At 45.3% G+C, this 19,488-nt stretch overlaps 1 protein-coding gene across 1 annotated transcript in view; it reads right to left on the bottom strand.

The window, feature by feature from the left end:
• Positions 1–12,684, bottom strand: part of Pisd (phosphatidylserine decarboxylase) — a 46,700-nt gene extending 34,016 nt beyond the window's left edge. The window contains exons 1-2 of the mRNA XM_069994482.1: positions 12,602–12,684; positions 2,864–2,943 (exon numbers count right to left, since the gene is read on the bottom strand). Of these exons, the coding sequence (XP_069850583.1) occupies positions 2,864–2,943; positions 12,602–12,666 (145 nt within the window). The 5' untranslated portion in view covers positions 12,667–12,684. The remainder of the gene's footprint in view (positions 1–2,863; positions 2,944–12,601) is intronic.
• Positions 12,685–19,488: the final 6,804 nt, after the last annotated feature.

Raw genomic sequence — 19,488 nt, 5'->3', positions numbered from 1 at the left:
CTGACTGGAGTGGCTTTGAACTGCAATCCTCAGATCTCAGCTTCCTGAGCAGCCAGGATTACAGGTATGAGCTACTAGCGCCTCACTGGTGGTGTTTTGTTGTTTTTTTTTTTGAGGTTGGTCATGGGGCTTGAACTCTGGGCTTGGGCACTATCCCTGCACAGTCCAGCTAAAGGCTAGCACTCTACCACTTGAGCCACAGCACCATTTCCGGTTTTCTGGTAGTTAACTGGAGATAAGAGTCTCATGGACTTTTCTGCCCAGGCTGGCTTTGAACTGTGATCCTCAGATCTCAGCCTCCTGAGTAGCTAGGATTACAGGTGTGAGCCACGGGCACCTGGCTGGTGGTTTTTTAAATGAGCAATTGTGAAAGTTATCAATCTTTTTCATTGTCTATAATCATTCCTGATGAAACCCCTACTAACTTAACAAGTAAATATACCTCTAAGAAAGATTTGTTGGGCTGGGGATGTAGCTCAGGGAATGCCTGCCCAGCATGCATAAAGTCCTGGGTTCGATCCCCAGCAACACAAAAAATAATAATAACCAGTCTTTTTTCTCTTTCTGAAGTGCTTTAGCTACTTGGTGATGTACTCTCAATATGCAACCAGCAGCCTCGCTGACATGGTAAATAAAAATTGCCTCTACTCCTGCCTCTCTCTTCTCTGGATCTGGATTATCACAAAAGCACTAACAGATCTTCCAAAGATCCAAAGTTATAGCTGAGTTTTTCTGAGTCTGAGTCTCTCTCTCCACACAGCAGGCAATTCCTAATTAAATAATATCCACGTGTTCAAATGAACTACCGTTCTGATAATCAGCTTTTGTTGTTCTCATTAACCCCTTCATTTTATTTCCAAAGTAGTCTTAATAGTCAGTAAAAAAAATTATACAATTATAAAAACTTATAGAAAGGGTATTTAGAACCAGGAGCCTGTAATCCTAGCTACTCAGAAGGTTGAGATCTGAGGAACTGTTTGAAGCCAGCTTAAGCAGGAAAACAAAGTACCCAAGACTTTTTTTTTTTTTGGGGGGGGGGGTGGTAAGAAAACTTGGCAGAGCTTTATTGAGTAAGTAAATAAGCAAGCAGGCAAGCAAACAAAATGCAGAAAACAGATAAGCAGAAAGGCAGGGACATACTTTAACAGAGTATATGTGCTCTCAAAGGGAAAAAGACACTCCCCAAGACTCCTTTTTCTTTATATATATTTTTGTCATTGCTGGGGCTTGAACTCAGAGCCTGGGCATTGTCCCTGAGCTTCTTTTCTTTTGTTCAGGGCTAGCACTCTACCACTTGAGCCACATCGCCACTTCTGGCTTTTTCTGTTTATGCGGTACTGAGGAATTTAACCCAGGACTTCATACATCTAGGCACACACTCTACCGCTAACCCACATTCCTAGCCCTCCCCAAGACTCTTCAATTAATCACCAAAAAGTGGTAGAACACCAGACTTCAGTGAAAAACCTAAGAACACAAGGCCCTGAGGTCAAGTCCCAGTAGCAGCACACACACACAAAAAGAAAATACATACATACTGCCCCTCCAACACACAAATATGTGTGTATGTATGTTTGGGGTTTTTTTGGTGCTGGTCCTGGGGCTTAAAGTCAGGGCCTGGGTGCCGTCCCTGAGCTTCAAGGCTAGTGCTCTACCACTTGAGCCACAGCTCTACTTTTTTTTTTTTTTTGAAACTTTTTTTATTTTTTTTAATTTAATTTAATTTAATTTGTGAACATACTGTACAGAGGGGTTACAATTACATGGGCACACAGCTCTACTTTTGTTTTTGTTTTTTTTTGGGTAGTTTATTGGTGATAAGAGACTTTTTATGGGGGGGTTCCGGTTGTGGGGCCTGAACTCTGGGCCTGGGCGCTGTCCCTCAGCTCTTCAGCTCAAGGCTAGCGCTCTACCACTTGAACCACAGCACCACTTGTGGCTTTTTTCTTTTTTCTTATGTGGTGCTGAGGAATCGAACCCAGGGCCTCACACATGCAAGGCAAGCGCTCTACCACTGAGCCACCTTCCCAGCCCGGTGAAAAGAGTCTTATAGAGGGCTGGGAAGGTGGCTCAGTGGTAGAGTGCTTGAGTGCATGAGTCCCTGGGTTCAATTCCTCAACACTACATAAGCAGAAAAAGCCAGAAGTGGAACTGTGGCTCAAGTGGTAGAGTACTAACTTTGAGCTGAAGCGCTCAGAGACAGTGCCCAGGCCTAGAGTTCAGTTCAGGCCCTATGACTGACCAAAAAAAAAAGGACTCTCATAGATACCAGGCTCGCTTCAAACCTCAAATCTCAGCCTCCTGAGTAGCTAGAATTACATGTGTGCACCACCGGCACCTGACTTTAAAAAAAAAAAAAGGATATTTAGACAATAAAGACAATACACAGCTTTGTAGGAGTTCAAATAGCTTCTTTGCAGACCATAGAGTTCACAGTGCAAGTGTGGATGGATGTGGGGAAGTGTCACACCACAAGCACGTCCTGCTCACGAGCGCAAAATGAGGCAACCCTGAATGAAGAACAATCTGGCCCAAATCCCAAACTGTCAAATACACACAAACTTTTTCAGCCAGAAATTTTACCTCTACAAATTCATCCTGATATGCACAAAGGTATGTTACTACAGGATTTTCCATGATAGAATAAGCATACAAAGAACTTCAATGCCAACAGCATTGAAGTGGTACAGCAGAGTTCTAGATAACCAGTAAAAGTGACGGAGCCAAGATTTCAGAGACTGCACAGCAGGTACTATGTGTATTTCACATATTCAATTTCATTTCATTCTAAACCTATGCTTATCTCAACTTACAGCTGGGCAAACTGACAGAGAGGGCAGCACCGCTTCCACTGGCTACTTACCTGTGTTTAAGGCTCGAAGAGGCAACTTCTGTAAGGACCACAGGAAGTGGCTCATGGCAGTGTTTTCACAGTGAAAGAGGCTGAAATCAAGCAAAAATGAACCATTAAATATTTTACTAAGATTGAAAAATACTAGTGGACCAACTGACAACATCTGACTATAGCACAGAACAGTACTATGTTAATATCAATTTCTTGGTTTTGATCATTCACTATACTTTTTTTTTTTTCTTGCGTCCGGTCGTGGGGCCTGAACTCTGGGCCTAGGTGCTGTCCCTCAGCTCTTCAGCTCAAGGCTAGCACTCTACCACTTGAGCTATAGCGCCACTTCTGGCTTTTTTACTTTTTGCTTATGTGGTGCTGGGGAATTGAACCCAGGACCTCAGGCATGCGAGGCAAGTGCTCTACCACTGAGCTACCTTCCCAGCCCTCATTCACTATACTTATATAAGAAAATATGCTTGTAGGAATAAAGGCTAACCTAAAAATCAAGTGTTTCACATCAAAATAGAGTCACACATAAGGAAGAGAGAAAATCATAAAACAAATATGGCTGAGGATTGAGAAATTTAACTTAAGAGTTTCTATTATTTTTATGATGTTTTGTGAGTGTGAAACTATTTTGCAATAAAGGGTTTATTTGTTGCTGTTTTTCTTTCATTTTCATTTTTTTGGCAGTACTTGATTCTGAACAAAGAACCTTGGTAAGCAGGCATAAAGCACTCTACTGCTCAAGCCGTACCTCTAGCCCAAATTTTCAAATAGGGCCTAGCTTTTACCTTGGGCCAGCCTCGACAGTGATCCTCCTATTATACTTCCTACATAGCTGGGATGAGGCACATACCACTGCACCCAAGTTCTTATTAATTCAGATAGAGTCCATGAACTATTTTGCCCAGGCTGGCCTTGAATCACAATCTTCTCAATCTCAGCCTCTCAAGTAGCTAAGATTACCCAGCCTCTTTCCCTGCCCCAGCACTGGGGTTTAAACTCAACGAAACTTGCCATTTAAAAGGAAAAACTTGCCGGGCGCTGGTGGCTCACACCTGTAATACTAGCTACTCAGGAGGCTGAGATCTGAGGATCGCGGTTCAAAGCCAGCCCGGGCAGGAGAGACGGTGAGACTTCTATCTCCAATAAACCACCAGAAAAACCAGAAGTGGTGCTGTAGCTCAAGTGGTAGAGCGCTCGCCTTGAGCTGAAGAGCTGAGGGACAACGCCCAGGCCCAGAGTTCAAGCCCCACGACTGACCAAAAAAAAAAAGGAAAAACTTGCGGGGAGCTGGTGGCTCATGCCTGTAATCCTAGCTACTCAGGAGGCTGAGATCTGAGGATCATGGTTCAAAGCCAGCTGGCAGGAATGTTCTTCATTTTTTGTTTGTTTTTGGTTTGGTTTTGGGTTTTCTTTTTTTTTCTTTTTTTTTTTTGTCGGTCGTGGGGCTTGAACTCTGGGCCTGGGCGTTGTCCCTTAGCTCTTCAGCTCAAGGCGAGCGCTCTACCACTTGAGCTACAGCGCCACTTCCGGTTTTCTGGTGGTTTTATTGGAGATAGAAGTCTCACGGTCTCTCCTGCCCGGGCTGGCTTTGAACCGCGATCCTCAGATCTCAGCCTCCTGAGTAGCTAGGATTACAGGCGTGAGCTACCAGCGCCCGGCGGCAGGAATGTTCTTATCTCTAACTAGCCACCTAAAAAACAGAAGTGGTGCAGTGGCTCAAGTGGTAGAGTGTTTGCCTTGAGTTGAAAAGGTACATGCATGGACCATGATTAGCCTATTTTAGGTTTGCAATCATAGCTGGGATGACAGTGGTTGAGACACCATGGGATAACAGGCATATTCTAATGATTTTAAATCATCTTTTGTCTCTGCTTTGCTACAAAAGCAACACTGACAGAGTGCATAGGTTTTGTTTCAAGGATTCTGAGAAAACATTACTTATTATTGTTACAGCTTCATTATTTAAGAATATATTGTATCTTTCTTTCTTTCTTTCTTGTTAGTCATGGGGCTTGAACTCTGGGCCTCAATGCTGTCCCTCAGCTCTTCAGCTCAAGGCTAGTGCTCTACCACTTGAGCCACAGCACCACTTTCAGTTTTCTGGTGGTTTATTGCAGATAGTTTCACAGCCTTTCCTGCCTGGGCTGGCTTTGAACCATGATCCTCAGATCTCAGCCTCCTGACTAGCTAGGATTACAGGCATGAGCCACTGGAACCCGGCTTAAGTATATATTATTTGTTTCAGTTTTCTCTTTTTTGTCTCATGTCATTAGGAGAAATTAGATGTACCTCAATAGCAATACCAAACTATGCAAGCAAGTAAAGCACGGATGAGCTCCTAACAGTGAGCTTAAAACAATGAATGAGATTACAACCACTGTAAAGTATTAGATACAAAGAAGTGTACACACACAAGCACACTATGTTTTGGAATCTAATCTGGTGGTACATACCTGTAATCTCAGCTACTGGAAGGATCAAGGTCAAGTCCAGCCCAGGGAGGGAAAAAGTAAGATCCTATCTCAAAAACTAACTAGGTGCATAGGTATGCATCTATAAGCCAAGCTATAGAAAATAAAGTTAGAGGAAGTGGCGCTATAGCTCAAGTGGTAGAGCGCTCGCCTTGAGCTGAAGAGCTGAGGGACAGCGCCCAGGCCCAGAGTTCAAGCCCCACCACGACCGACAAAAAAAAAAAAAAAAAAAAAGAAAAGAAAGTTAGAAGGACCACATTCCAAGGCCAGGTCTGGGCAAAAGCAAGACACTATCTGAGCTGAGGATATAGCTCAAGTAGAAAAGTACCTGTCTACCAAGTGTAGGGCCCTAAGTTTGAATCCCAATACCAGACAAAATAGTACCACTGCCACATTTTAAGATAACATTTTAAACAAAACAAAAAAAGTTGGGGCTGGGAAAGTGGCTCAGTGGTAGAGCGTTTGCCTTGCATGCATGAAGCCCTGGGTTCGATTCCTCAGCACCACATAAGCAAAAAGAAAAAAGCCGGAAGTGGCGCTGTGGCTCAAGTGATAGAGCGCTAGCCTTGAGCTGAAGAGCTGAGGGACAGCGCCCAGGCCAAGAGTTCAGGCCCCACGACGACCACCACCCCACCAAAAAAAAGTTCTATTTCACCTTAGTCAAGGACCAAATATGACTTCCTATTCAGGTAACAATTCGGTTTCTCACATATTGAGCTGAAATCTAAAGTAAGCAAAGTATGTTCTTGTTAGTAAAAGTTTCCCTTTGGATTCCTTTATGATAGAATAACCCACTGTATTATAAATGTCTAAATTGATACTTTTATGAAAAAAATCAAACTACATTTATGGCTTTCATCCTCTATGTTAATTACTGTCTTAATGTCTATGTTCTATAAATATTCATCATATTTAGGTGCTTTCAGTTTCCACACAGAATTTCCATGACTTGCCAATATCTTCATACCACAGTACTCATGTGGCAGTGTACCAAGCTGAGGCTCCTTAGGCAAATGAGGTGTTTTTTTGTTTTTTTATTTGTTTGTTTTGCCAGTCCTGGGCTTGAACTCAGGGCCTAGGCACTGTCCCAGAGCTTCTTTTGCTTAAGGCTAGCACTCTATCATTTGTGCCACAATGTCACTTCCGGCTTTTTCTGTGTATGTGGTACTGAGTAGAACCCAGGGCTTCATACATGCTAGGCAAGCATTCTACCACTGAGCCATATTCCCACCCTAAACGAGGTTTGTATAAGAAATGTTTTCCTTGATAATCCACAGTTGGACAGATGGACAGATGTTAAATTAGTGATGCCAAGAAAGGTGTTTTTTTTTCTAGCACTGACAAGTGCTCATCTCTTACAATAGACACTTACACCCTAGTTCCCAAACTGAATTAGAACCAGAGTTGTATAAACTAAAGGGTACACTGTGCTCCATACATAGCTCTGTTGTGTGTTCCAGGATACATACTGGACTTAGAGTCAGAGAATGTTTGAGGACTGTGTGGTGAAGCTTTTCTGGGGGAAGGAGATAAGTCACTGATCCACCCTCACTGGCACCCAGCCCTCAGGTGGTCTGTGTGGAGTGCTCAGCTTTTTTCAGCACTGCTGAAGTCCTGGCTCCTGGAACAAATGTCTGGCCAATGCCTACACCAGCCTGTCCTTTACTACTGGACCCTCTCTATCTTCATATAAATGCCGTGTCTTTTCCAACTAGATAAACACTGTCCACCATGTATCTTTCTCTAGTCTCCATCCTCACAAGTCTTTTTTTTTTTTTTTTTTTGTCAGTCGTGGGGCTTGAACTCTGGGCCTGGGCGTTGTCCCTTAGCTCTTCAGCTCAAGGCGAGCGCTCTACCACTTGAGCTACAGCGCCACTTCCGGTTTTCTGGTGGTTTTATTGGAGATAGGAGTCTCACGGTTTCTCCTGCCCGGGCTGGCTTTGAACCGCGATCCTCAGATCTCAGCCTCCAGAGTAGCTAGGATTACAGGCGTGAGCCACCAGCCCCCGGCTATCATCCTCACAAGTCTTAAAAAGAGTTCTCTGCTTTCACTATTGTCACTTCACCTTCACCTCCCTTCTCTTAAATCCTGATTAATCCAATCATATCAACTCTAATCTAAGTCACCAACCACTCCATGTTGCTAACACCAATGCACACATCTTGATCTTACATGCCCAGTTGAACTCTTTCTTCCTGAAACTCACTGCTTTTTGGGGGGGGGGGGGAGGGAAGGGGGGTTGGTCATGGGGCTTGAACTCAGGGTCTGAGCACTGTCCCTGAACTCGTTTGCTCAAGGTTAGCATGCTACTACTTTGAGCTACAGCTCCACTTCTGGTTTTCTGATGGTTAATAGAAGATAAGAGTCTTGGCAGGGAATGTGCCTCAGTGGTAGAATACTTGCCTATAGCATGCATGAAGCCTGGGTTCAATTCCTCAGTACCACATAACCAGAAAAAGCCAGAAGTGGCTCTGTGGCTCAAGTGGTAAGAGTGCTAGTCTTGAGCAAAAGCAGCTCAGGGACAGTGCTTATAACCTCAGTTTGAGTTCCAGGACTGGCAAAAAAAGAAAGATAAGAGTCTCATGGACTTTAAACTGGCTTTGAACCAGGATGCTTAGATCTCTACCTCCTGAGTAGCTAGGATTACAGGCATGATACCCAGCATCTTGCCTCACTGCTCATTGGACATCTGGGCCTGTGAGTTTCCCCCTTAGTTCTCTGGTCCCTGAGTCCCCTTTGTGGATTCTCTTTGGATTCCTCATTCTGAAGTTTTCAAACTTCTTCTCTACCTGCTCTCTTACCAGGGAGCTGCTCATCTGGTTTCATGGCTTTAAAGAGCCCTACATTGATGACTACCCCATAGTTCCTCTAGAAACCTCCAGGTCCCCATTCCCAAATGGCTACTTAACCCAGCCACTTAAGAGTCATCTCAAACTGGGAATTTGTCCAAAACAAAATTCCTGACCCTCTGTAACTCACCTTCAATTGGCTCTTCTCTCAAGTTCTCTCTGTGGCAAAGACTAGCCAGATGTTTACCAAATTTGCTTCTTTTTCTAGACACCTGCTAGATTACACTTTCTAGTTTCCTTTGCAGCAAACAAGTGAGGACCATTCAGGCTTCTCAGGCCCAAGCAATCCTACTGCTTCAGCCTCCACAGTAGCCAGAACTACAGAAACATGCACTGGCTACACCTCCAGTCTTTCTGCTTTCAGCTTGCTTAATGCAGACAAACACACAGACCCTGAGAATCTGCACTGAAGATGGGCAGGAAACTAGTGTTCTGTCACCACTGACTGGAGAACAACTGTCCCACCAATAAAGAGCACCCAGGAAGCTTTACAAGAGTAAAAATAAATTTCTAACTATGTTAAGGCAATGAGAATGTTCTTGGGTAACATTGCTACTTGTCATCCACCCACCTACTCAGGTCAAAACTTTTTTTTGTCAGTGATGTGGCTTGAACTCTGGGCCTGGACGCTGTCCCTGAGCTCTTTAAATTAAGGCAGTGCCCTATCACTTGAGCCTATCACTTGGTTAATTGGAGATAAGAGTGTCATGGTCTTTCCTGCCCAGGCTGGCTTTGAACCATGATCCTCAGATCTCAGCCTCCTGAGTAGTTAGGATTACGGGCGTGAGCCACAACACCCAGCTGTCAAAACTCTTGAGATGCTGTTTTAAGTTCTTCTACCTTCAAAATGCCTCCTACTCTCCCCATTTCTCATACCCAACAACACTCTCACCCTGGCCCAAACCATATACTCTCTTACTGGATTCTGCAATGTCCCTCCCAGTTTTACTCATGGCCCTCTATGCCCTATTTGTCAAACAGTGAACTTTTCAAAACAGAAAGACTAGACCTTTTATCTGACAGACATCACACATCCCAAGTGCATCCCCTATCCTCCTCAATCATCCCTCTCACCACTCCCTGCACACACCACATGTGCATCCCTTTCTGCCCTTCTGAGCTACCTGTTTGCTCCATGGGCATAGCCCTCTCCTATGACGCTCACTATACAATTCTCTGATCAGATGTTTCCTCCTTGGATTTTTCCTGACCAATGTATGCCCAAGACCTGCTGCTCTGGAGCACTCTCTAACCCTCTTAATTACCTTGCTTTATTTTTTCCCCCTTGTATTCCTACTACCTAAAAAGAACACACTCTAGATGTGCCCACTTATTTGGTTACTGTTTGTTTCCCTTAGTGAACACTGAGGTTGTTTCTCACCAGATTTCAATCTCAACAGTAAGATTAAATACCAGAGATGATTGGACAGATTCCATTAGCTCTGTCTTATATAAAGTGAATCATGTGGGCCTCCTGTAAACAGGTAACTAAAGCTTATGATGAAGCTCCAATCCCATTTAGCAACTGTGCCATTTAGCAACTGTAAGTGAGCTTAGGAAATGTTTTAGTTAATTCTTAGTCTCAATTTCTCTCCTTGTAAAAACAGGATCCACCCTATTAGAATTATGTAAATCAAGTAAAACTCTTGGCCCAGAGCCTGAGACCCACTTACATATTACTATGAAAAGAGAGTTGATATTCAGCTGGCACAAACTGGGATGGTTATATCAATATTCTATGACTAGTGTCTACCCTAACCAGTTTGTCTCATAGTGTCATGATTATAAAATGTTTTCAACATCCCCCAAAGTGGTAACTTTTTAACTACAGTCTATATCTTTCCTGCTTTTAAGAGGTTATGAAAGTCCTGGACTGAGGCTAGCAATAATCTCTAGCTGCTCAGGAGGCTGAGATCTAAGGACTGAGGTTCAAAAGCCAGGTCAGTAAGAAAATCTCCAATTAACCAGCAAAAAAAAAAAAGCCAGAAATGGGCTGAGAATGTGGCTTAGTAGTAGAGTGTTTGCCTGGTATGCATGAAGCCCTGGGTTCGATTCCACCATATCACATAATCAGAAAAGGCTGGAAGTGGCGCTGTGGCTCAAATGGTAGAGTGCTAGCCTTGAGCAAAAGAAGCTCAGGCCCCAGGACTGGCACCAAAAAAAAAAAGCCAGAAGTGGCGGTGTGGTTTAAGTAGTAAAGTGCCAGCCTTGAGCAAAAAAGCTACGCATGAGAGCCAGAACCTGAGTTCAAACCCCCAGTACCAACATATATACACAGGGGAAAAAAAATCTATGAAAAGGTCTAAATCAGTACTAAAAGACCTCTTGAAGGTTTTTTCCCCCCTATTCTACATTATGCTAGATTATTTAACAAAGTGTTCTGCTCTTCTACTAATTCTTTATTCCCCATCCTTCCCCTCTGGCCCCACGGTTCTTGGCAGTGTGGTTTGTAGTCAAGATGACATAAATATTGCTGAGTAGAATTTATGCACAAGCAGCTACTCCCTAGGACTACTGCCCAGACTTGTTTGTACCTAACAATCAATCTAAAATCTGCAGTTTCCAGGGTCCCAAACCACACTTACTGAATCCAAACCTAGCATTAAGATGAAAGCACATCTGCAAATCTTTTTCCTTTTTTTGGTGCTAGTTCAGGGGCTTGAACTCAGGGCCTGGGCACTGTCTCTGAGCTTTTCTGCTTAAGGCTAGCACTCTACCACTTCAACAATAACTCCACTTCCAATATTTTTGGTAATTAATTGGAGATAAGAGTCTCAAAAACTTTCTTGCACAGGCTAGCTTAGAATCACAATCCTCAGATCTCAGTCTCCAGAGTAGCTAGGATTACAGGTGTGGGCCACTGGCGCCCGGCTTTCCCTTTTTTTAATGATGGTGAGTGAAGTACATCCTCCTTACCATCATTTAAAAAAAGCAAAAGCAAAAAAAAGTATCATTTATTTTTAAGACTTCCATATTTAGAGACAGGGTCTTGCTATGTAGCCCATGTAGGTCTTAAACTCACGGTGTGGGTCAGGTTACCTCCAAATCTTGATTCTTCTTCCTCTGCCTCAAAAGGGTTGGAATTACAAGTGTGTGTCACCATGCCCAGCACATTTTGTTATATGCTTTAAATGAATCCACGAATGACTCATAAACAGCACACCTTGGAAAAACACTGAAGGTGCAGACAATTTCCTGTTCAAATCCTAATAGCTACCAACCACCACCCTGTGCAAAGTTCCCTGGTGAGAGTCACACCACTTTTGAATGGTTAAAATGGAAGAGAGTTTTCACAGCAAGGCCAGTGATGGCTTTTGTTTCCATTTCATTCCAAATCTGGACTCCTTTTAGTCTCTTAAACTACAGGGTTAAATCACCTCCTGTCACAATGCAAGCTTTGGTCAACACAGACAAAATGAATCCTGCTGGAAACACCATCTCTCAAAACTTACAACACTGAGAAATGACACCTAGTATCCGACTCTGCATAACGGGCTATCCACGTTGTAATCCACTTTTTTTTTTTTTTTTTGGGTCCGATTGTGGGGCCTGAATTCTGGGCCTGGGCGTTGTCCCTCAGCTCTTCAGCTCAAGGCTAGCGCTCTACCACTGGAGCCACAGCGCCACTTCCGGCTTTTTTCATCTTGTGGTGCTGAGGAATTGAACCCAGGGTCTCAGGCATGCAAGGCAAGCGCTCTACCACTGAGCCATCTTCCCAGCCCCTGTAATCCACTTTTTTTTTAATGAGTCCAGATGCTATTTAGGTACCATAACTACCCCCTAAGTGGGTAACCTGAGGAGGGGGAAATCCTTACCAGAGAGAAACAGGTACCTGGGTGATCCCCTGCCTCTACCACTAACTGGCAGATGAACTTGAACCAATCCCTCACTCGGGGCCTCGAATCTCAATTCCAAAATAAGAACGAGGATTGGAAGTCTCTCCCCACCACCACCACCCCGCCTCGGAAACTCCTCTATCTCTTAAGAACCTTGGGGCTAATAATTACCAGATTCATCCAGGACCCAACCCCGTAACCAGAGTATGACGAGACTGTAGAATCTAAACCTCTGGCTTCAAAGACGAATCAGGAACACCTGAGAGAAGGGCACTGGGCTCGGCCTCGACGCTAGCTACAGCCTATTCCGTCTTTTTGTTTTGTCCTTTGGACACTTCCACTTAGCTGGAAAGGGCAATGCCAGGACGTTAATGCCACGCCCTGACCAAATCCGAGCAGACCTACCCCGGGGCAAAGCGCCAGCCCCGAGCTCGGGGGTGAAGGTGGCTAATGCTCTGGGGAAGCTTTCCTCAAGGACAGCCCGCAACAGAGAAACGACTCCCCCGTCCTGACCCTGGCCAAGACTCGCCAGTCCTGACCCTGGCCACCCTCCTGCCCCCACGCCGGGCTCCCCCGCGCGGCCATACCTGCTCCGCCACGGCGCGGCCCGGCGCAGTAACCGCACACACGGCTGCTGCACGGACGCGGCCATCTTGTTTCCTCCTCCTCTTTGGCGAGCCACGCCCCTCTCCGACGCGCCCGGCGCGCGCTTGTGACGTCACGCGTCTCTAGTACATAGGACCAATCAGAGCTGGGAACTGAAACAAACTCCGCCCTGCGGTTACCGCCTGCCCCTGCCTGCACCTGGAAAAACAATTTTGGGGCTTTTGAGAGGGATCCGGGCACTGGAAGAGACGAACACGGGCTTGAGCGCTGTCCTGTCTGCCCTGTCTCTAGCCCCCGACTCTAGTGTGCCTTTCCTTCTGTGCGTGAAAAATCTGAGTTACCCAGAAGCCGAGAAAGTCGTATTAAACACGTGCGGGAAACTGACAGCAACCAGTCAGCCAGGCTCTTGGGAATGTGTGCGGTCACGTGATTCTTAGCTGTCAAAGCTGTGTTGCCAAGAAAGTCGCAGGCTTTCTTATCTGGAAATACAACCAGTCCTCACACTAGAACTTGGGGGCGGGGGGTGTGCTTGCTCCCGCTGTCTCCCGTTCTAATGGGAAAACGAGTATTCAATAGTACCTGCCATGTTTTACTAAGCGCTGGCTTAGAGAACCACAGCTAACCCTTAACATCCCCAGTTTGTAGGTGAGGTTCCTATGTCTGGAGGTGTAGATCACCTGTCTAGCAAGTTTCAAGGCTCAGAATTTAAACCTCAGTCGGGGGAAAAAGTTAAGCAGCACACCAAAGGCATCTAAACAGATCCAAAGTCTTAAAACCCTCTGGAGGGGTTAGTGAATCATGCCTATAATCCTGTCTACTCAGGAGGTTGAGCTCTGGCAGTTTGTTGCAAGCCCAGGCAGATAAATCCCAAAAGACTATTGTGTCCAGATGAGCAAAAAGCTGGAGGTGTCGATCAAGTGGTAGCGCTCCAGCGGGAGCAAGGAAGCAGAACAAGAGCAAGAGCCTCTGAGTTCAAGCCCCATTACCAATATGAGTCCGAAACCCATAATCTAAACAATCTTCTTGTTTAAACCCTTCGCCTAGAAAATGGCTGGATTTAGATGCAAGGAACCAAGTCCTGATTTTTCCTCTGCTGAGCTACTAATCAGTTTTCACCAGATATTTGACACATGAGAATGAATATGATCCAGGCACTAGTGACTCCTGCCTGTAATCCTAGACACTCAGGAGGCAGATCACTGAAGATCGAGGTTCAAAGCCAGCCCAGGTAAGAAAGTCCATGACTTTTTTTTTTTTTTTTGGTCGTTGGGCCTGAACTCTGGGACTGGGCAATGTCCCTCAGCTCTTCAGCTCACGACTAGCACTCTACTACTTGAGCCACAACACCTCTTCCAGCTTTTTCTGCTTATGTGGTGTTGAGGAATCGAATCTAGTGCCTCATGCCTGCAAGGCAAGCACTCTACCACTGAGCCACCTTCCCAGCCAGAAAGTAGGTGACTCTTATCTGCAGTAAACCAGGAAACTGGAAGTGGAATTGGCATAGTTCAAGCCCCATGTGTGTGTGTGTGTGTGTGTGTGTGTGTGTGAGAGAGAGAGAGAGAGAGAGAGAGAGAGAGAGAGAGAGAGAGAGAGAGAGAGAGAGAGAGAGAGAGAGAGAGAGAGAGAGAGAGAGACAGGAGAGAGAGACAGGAGAGAGAGACAGGAGAGAGAGAAGAGGGGAGAGAGAGAGGAAAGATAGAGAATATGCTGCTTGAGGTCATTTCTGTATAATTATCCAAGTTCAATTAGCTAAAGAGAACCTAACAGGTTTCATATTGGAGAAGACACATTTCCCTCCATTGTACTTTTCAGAAGTCTACAAAGAAAAATAGGATGTGAATGTTTTTGAAATACATTTTCTAAGTAGATAAGGTCAAAGTAGATTATTTGCATTGTTTTGGGAAGGAGAAGGGAAAATGATAGAAGGGGTGAGACTGTTGTAATATATTCTAAACAAGTAGAAATATAACAATGAAATCCTCCCTCTATAACTAATGTAAGCTACTAAATGGGAGTGGCTGGGGAAGGTGGCTCAGTGGTAGAGTGCTTGCCTTGCATGCATGAGGCCCTGGGTTCAATTTCACAGCACCACATAAACAGAAAAAGCCAGAAGTGGTACTGTGGCTCAAGTGGTAGAGCACTAGCCTTGAGCTGAAGAGCTGAGGAACAGCTCCCAGGCCCAGAGTTCAAGCCCCATGACCGACAAAAAAAATAAAAGAAATGGAAAAAGTTATTTGAAAATGAAATACATTTGGGAGAACCAAACCACATGCAGAAGAAAGAGTTGGACCTAACTACTCAGGAGGCTAAGATTTATCTATCCTATCTATTTCATCCATCCATTCATCATGCATCATCCTTCTTTATTTCTCCTACCTTCCTTTTTTTTTTTGTGGGTCCTGAAACTTGAACTCAGGAGGCCTGGGCACTGTCCCTCAGCCTCTCTGTGCTCAAGACTAGTGCTCTACAACTTGAGCTACAGGGCCACTTCAGGCTTTTTCTGGGTTTATTGGAGACAAGAGTCTCAATGGAGGTCCTTGCACAGGCTTGCTTCTTTTCCTTTTCTCTCTCTCCTTCCTTCCTTTTTCTCTCCTCTCCCTTCCTTCCTTTCTTTCTCCCCCCAGCACACCTTTTTATTTGTAAGAATGTGAACTCAGGGCCACTAGGCAAGCTCTTTGCCACTGAGCTGCATTCCGATCCTCAGTGGCTTTCTTTCTGAAAAGTCTGTTTGTGAGTGCTGCGTGGGGGGGGGGGGGGGCTCAGTGGCTTTCTTTCTGAAAAGTCTGTTTGTTAGTGCTGCGGAGAGGGGGGGGGTGGGAGCCAAAGCAGGCCTTTGTAACTTAAGTTAACAAAGCTATTTATGAATTCCTGAATCCTTAATACTTGCAAGCTCAATATAATCCCTCTTCATTTTGGTATTACTGTTTCCTCTCTCCCTCCCTCTCCCTCACCCCCCTTTCTCTCTCTCTTTCAATCTCTCTCTCAGTTGGTTATGAGGCTTGAACTCTGGGCCTGGGTGCTGTCCCTCAGCTCTTCAGCTCAAGGCTAGCACCCTACCACTTGAGCCAAAGAACCACTTCCAGTTTTCTGAGTGGTTTATTGGCGATAAGAATCTCATGGGCTGAGAAGGTGGCTTCAGTGGTTGAGCGCTTGCCTTATATGCTTGAGGGCCTGGGTTCGATTCCTCAGCACCACATAAGCAGAAAAAAAAGCACCGTGACCGGACCCAAGAAGAAAAAAAGAAGAAGAAGAAGAATGAGTTCACTTACATAGTACTTAGAAACAATCCCTTCAAAGTCTAAATCCAACTTGTGGCTCTGAAAAAAAAAGTAATGCAGGCAACATGAAAATTGCTGGTTACTTAAAATCCTCCAAAGGTTTTTGTCCCCCAGTAGAAAATAATCCTAAAGCATTATTATAATCCTCTCCCACCTGAGTCTCAAGAATGGGAAATTCAGATAAACAGGATTTCCTGTGTGCAAGTCAGCTTTTTCCATGACACTGACAAAATAGGAGGAAAGGTTTATTGGGTCTCATGGTTTTGGAGATTTTGCTCTATGGTAGTAGGGTGGCCAACTATTTTGGATCTGAATCAAGGCATCAAATCATGGCAGGAGTATGTAATGGGTGGAATCCTGTTTCATGGCAGTCAGGAAACAAAAAAGGGATAGAAGGGTCAGGGCTATATCTTCAAAAGCATTCTCCTTTCAATAACTTTTTCCCACTAGGTCCCACATCTATTCCTTCCTTCCTTCCTTCTTTCCCCCTCTTTTTTTTCACTCATTCAACTTGATTGCTCAGTCAGGGCTCAACCACTTGAGCGACACCTCTGGCATAACTTTTGTTTATTTTAGCAATAGAGTCTTGTGCACTTTTGTGCTTGGGCAAGCTTCAAACTACGATCTTCTGGATCTTAGCCTGGTAAGATTACAGGCATAAACTATTGACACCTGGCTTTCATTGGCTATTTTCAAGGTAGGGTCTTTATGTGTGGGGCAGCCTTAGCTGTAATCCCTGCCCATCTGTTTGTGGCTTTTCTTCATTACTGTGATGACAGGCATATGCCACTGCATCCAGCTAATGTGCTTCCTCCATACATGAGGTAACAAGTTGAGGCTAACAATGCCCAGCCATTAGATAAGATGGAGTCTTACAAGGCTTTTATTGTATGTGTGTGCACGCGTGCATACATGCTGGTTGGTCCTGGGGCTTGAACTTAGGGCCTGAGAACTGTCCATGATCTTTTACATGCACAAAGCTAGTGCTCTACTACTCAAGCCACATCTCCACTACCAGCTTTTAATTTTTAATGGTTATTTGGAGATAAGTCTCATGGACTTTCCTGTCTAGACAGGCTTTGAAACTTGATCCTCATATCTCAAGCTTCCAGAGTACTTAGAACTACTGGTGTGAACCACCTATGGTTCAGCAAGTATTGCAACCTTTTTTTCCCCCAGTTCTGGGGCTTGAAGTCAGGGCCTAGGCACTGTCCCTAAGCTTCTTTTGCTCAAGGCTAGCACTCTACCATTTGAGTCATAACACCACTTCTGGCTTGTTCTATTTATGTGGTACTGAGGAATTGAACCCAGGGCTTCATGCATGTTATGCAAGTGCTCTACCACTAAGCCACATTCCCAGACCTGTAGCAAACTTTTTTTTTTTTTTTTTTTTTTGGTCAGTTGTGGTGCTTGAACTCTGGGCTTGGGCGCTGTACCTGCACTCTTCAGCCCAAGGCCAGCTCTAATGCTTGAGCAACAGCACTTCCGGTTTTCTAGTGGATTTTATTGAAGATAAGAGCCTCATGGAAGCCAGGCTCTGGTGGCTCTCGCCTGTAATTCTAGCTACTCAGGAAGCTGAGATCTGAGGATTGTGGTTCAAAGCCAGCCCAGGCAGGAAAGTCTGTGAGACTTTCTTTCTTTCTTTTTTGTTGGTAGTGGGGCCTGAACTCTGGGCCTGGGCTCTGTCCCTCAGCTCTTCAGCTCAAGGCTAGTGCTCTACAACTTGAGCCACAGCACCTCTTCCAGCTTTTTCTGCTTATGTGGTGCTGAGGAATCGAAACCAGGGCCTCATGCATGCAAAGCAAGCACTCTACCACTGGGTTACCTTCCCTGCCCCCGTGAGACTTTTTTTTTGGTGGTGGTGGGGGTCCGGTCATGGGGCCTGAACTCTGGGTCTGGGCGCTGTCCCTCACCTCTTCAGCTCAAGGCTAGCACTCTACCACTTGAGCCACAGCACCACTTCTGGCTTTTTTCTTTTTGCTTATGTGGTGCTGAGGAATCGAACCCAGGGCCTCATGCATGCAAGGCAAGCACTCTACCACTAAGACACCTTCCCAGCCCCACTTTCAGTTTTCTAGTGGTTTATTGGAGATAAGTCTCACGGGGGCTGGGAAGGTGGCTCAGTGGTAGAGCACTTGCCTTGCATGCCTGAGGCCCTGGGTTCGATTCCTCAGCACCACATAAGCAAAAAGAAAAAATAAGCCGGAAGTGGAGCTGTGGCTCAAGTGGTAAAGCGCTAGCCTTGAGCTGAAGAGCTGAGGGACAGCACCCAGGCCCAGAGTTCAGGCCCCACGACCGGACCCCCCCCCAAAAAAAAAAGAGTCGAATAGCTCACTCCTGTAATCCTAACTACTCAGGAAGCTAGTGAGATCTGAGGACTGATGGTCAAGCCAGTAGGAAAATGCAATTGACCACACACACACACACACACACACACACACACACACACACACACACACACACACACACACACACACACACACACACACACACACACACACACACACACACACACACACACACACACACACACACACACACACACAGAGCTGGAAGTGGATCTGAGCTGTATTAAGAGCGCCAGAAAAAAAACTGAGCCAAGTGTGGCAGTGAAGAGATCTGAGGACTGATGGTCAAGCCAGCCTCAGTAGGAAAATGCAATTGAACACACACACACACACACACACACACACACACACACACACACACACACACACACACACACACACACACACACACACACACACACACACACACACACACACACACACACACACACACAGAGCTGGAAGTGGATCTGAGCTGTATTAAGAGCGCCAGAGGGCTGGGAAGGTGGCTCAGTGGTAGAGCGCTTGCCTTGCATGCTCAAGGCCCTGGGTTCGATTCCTCAGCACCACATAAGCAAAAAGAAAAAAGCCGGAAGTGGCGCTGTGGCTCAAGTGGTAGAGCACTAGCCTTGAGCTGAAGAGCTGAGGGACAGTGCCCAGGTCCAGAGTTCAGGCCCCACGACCGGACCCAAAAAAAAAAAAAAGAGCGCCAGAAAAAAAACTGAGCCAAGTGTGGCAGTGAATGCTACAATCCCAGTACCAACCTTGGGTGAAAAAACAAAACAGGAAAAGTGCCAATTCATAGCAGGTATCAGTGACTATAATCCTAGCTACTCAGGAGGCTCCAATCTGAGAATCACAACCTGAGATGTGTGTGTGTGTGTGTGTGTGTGCACATGCCAGTATTGGGGCTTGAACTCAGTACTTTCACTCACTTTTTTACTCGAGGCTAGACTTTTACTTTTTCTTTGCCAGTCATGGGGCTTGAACTCAGGACCAGGGCACTGAGTTTTTGTTCAAGGATAGCACTCTACCCCTTGAGTCACAGAGCCATTCTGGCTTTTTCTGTTTATGTGGTACTGAGGAACGGAACCTAGGGCTTTGTTCATGCTAAGCAAGCACTCTCCCACTAAGCCATATTTCCAAGCCTCAAGGCTGAATCTATACCATTTGAGCCACAGCTTCATTTGACTTTTTTGTAAAACTTTTTTTTTTTTTGCCAGTCCTGGGGCTCTAACTCAGGGCCTGGGCACTGAGTTTCTT

Source organism: Dipodomys merriami, unplaced genomic scaffold, assembly GCF_024711535.1.
Source record: "Dipodomys merriami isolate MVZ:Mamm:240054 unplaced genomic scaffold, mDipMer1.0.p SCAF_45, whole genome shotgun sequence".
NCBI classification, from domain to species: domain Eukaryota; kingdom Metazoa; phylum Chordata; class Mammalia; order Rodentia; family Heteromyidae; genus Dipodomys; species Dipodomys merriami.
Note: the sequence above shows the minus strand (reverse complement) of the source record. Positions and strands in the feature narration are given on the sequence as shown.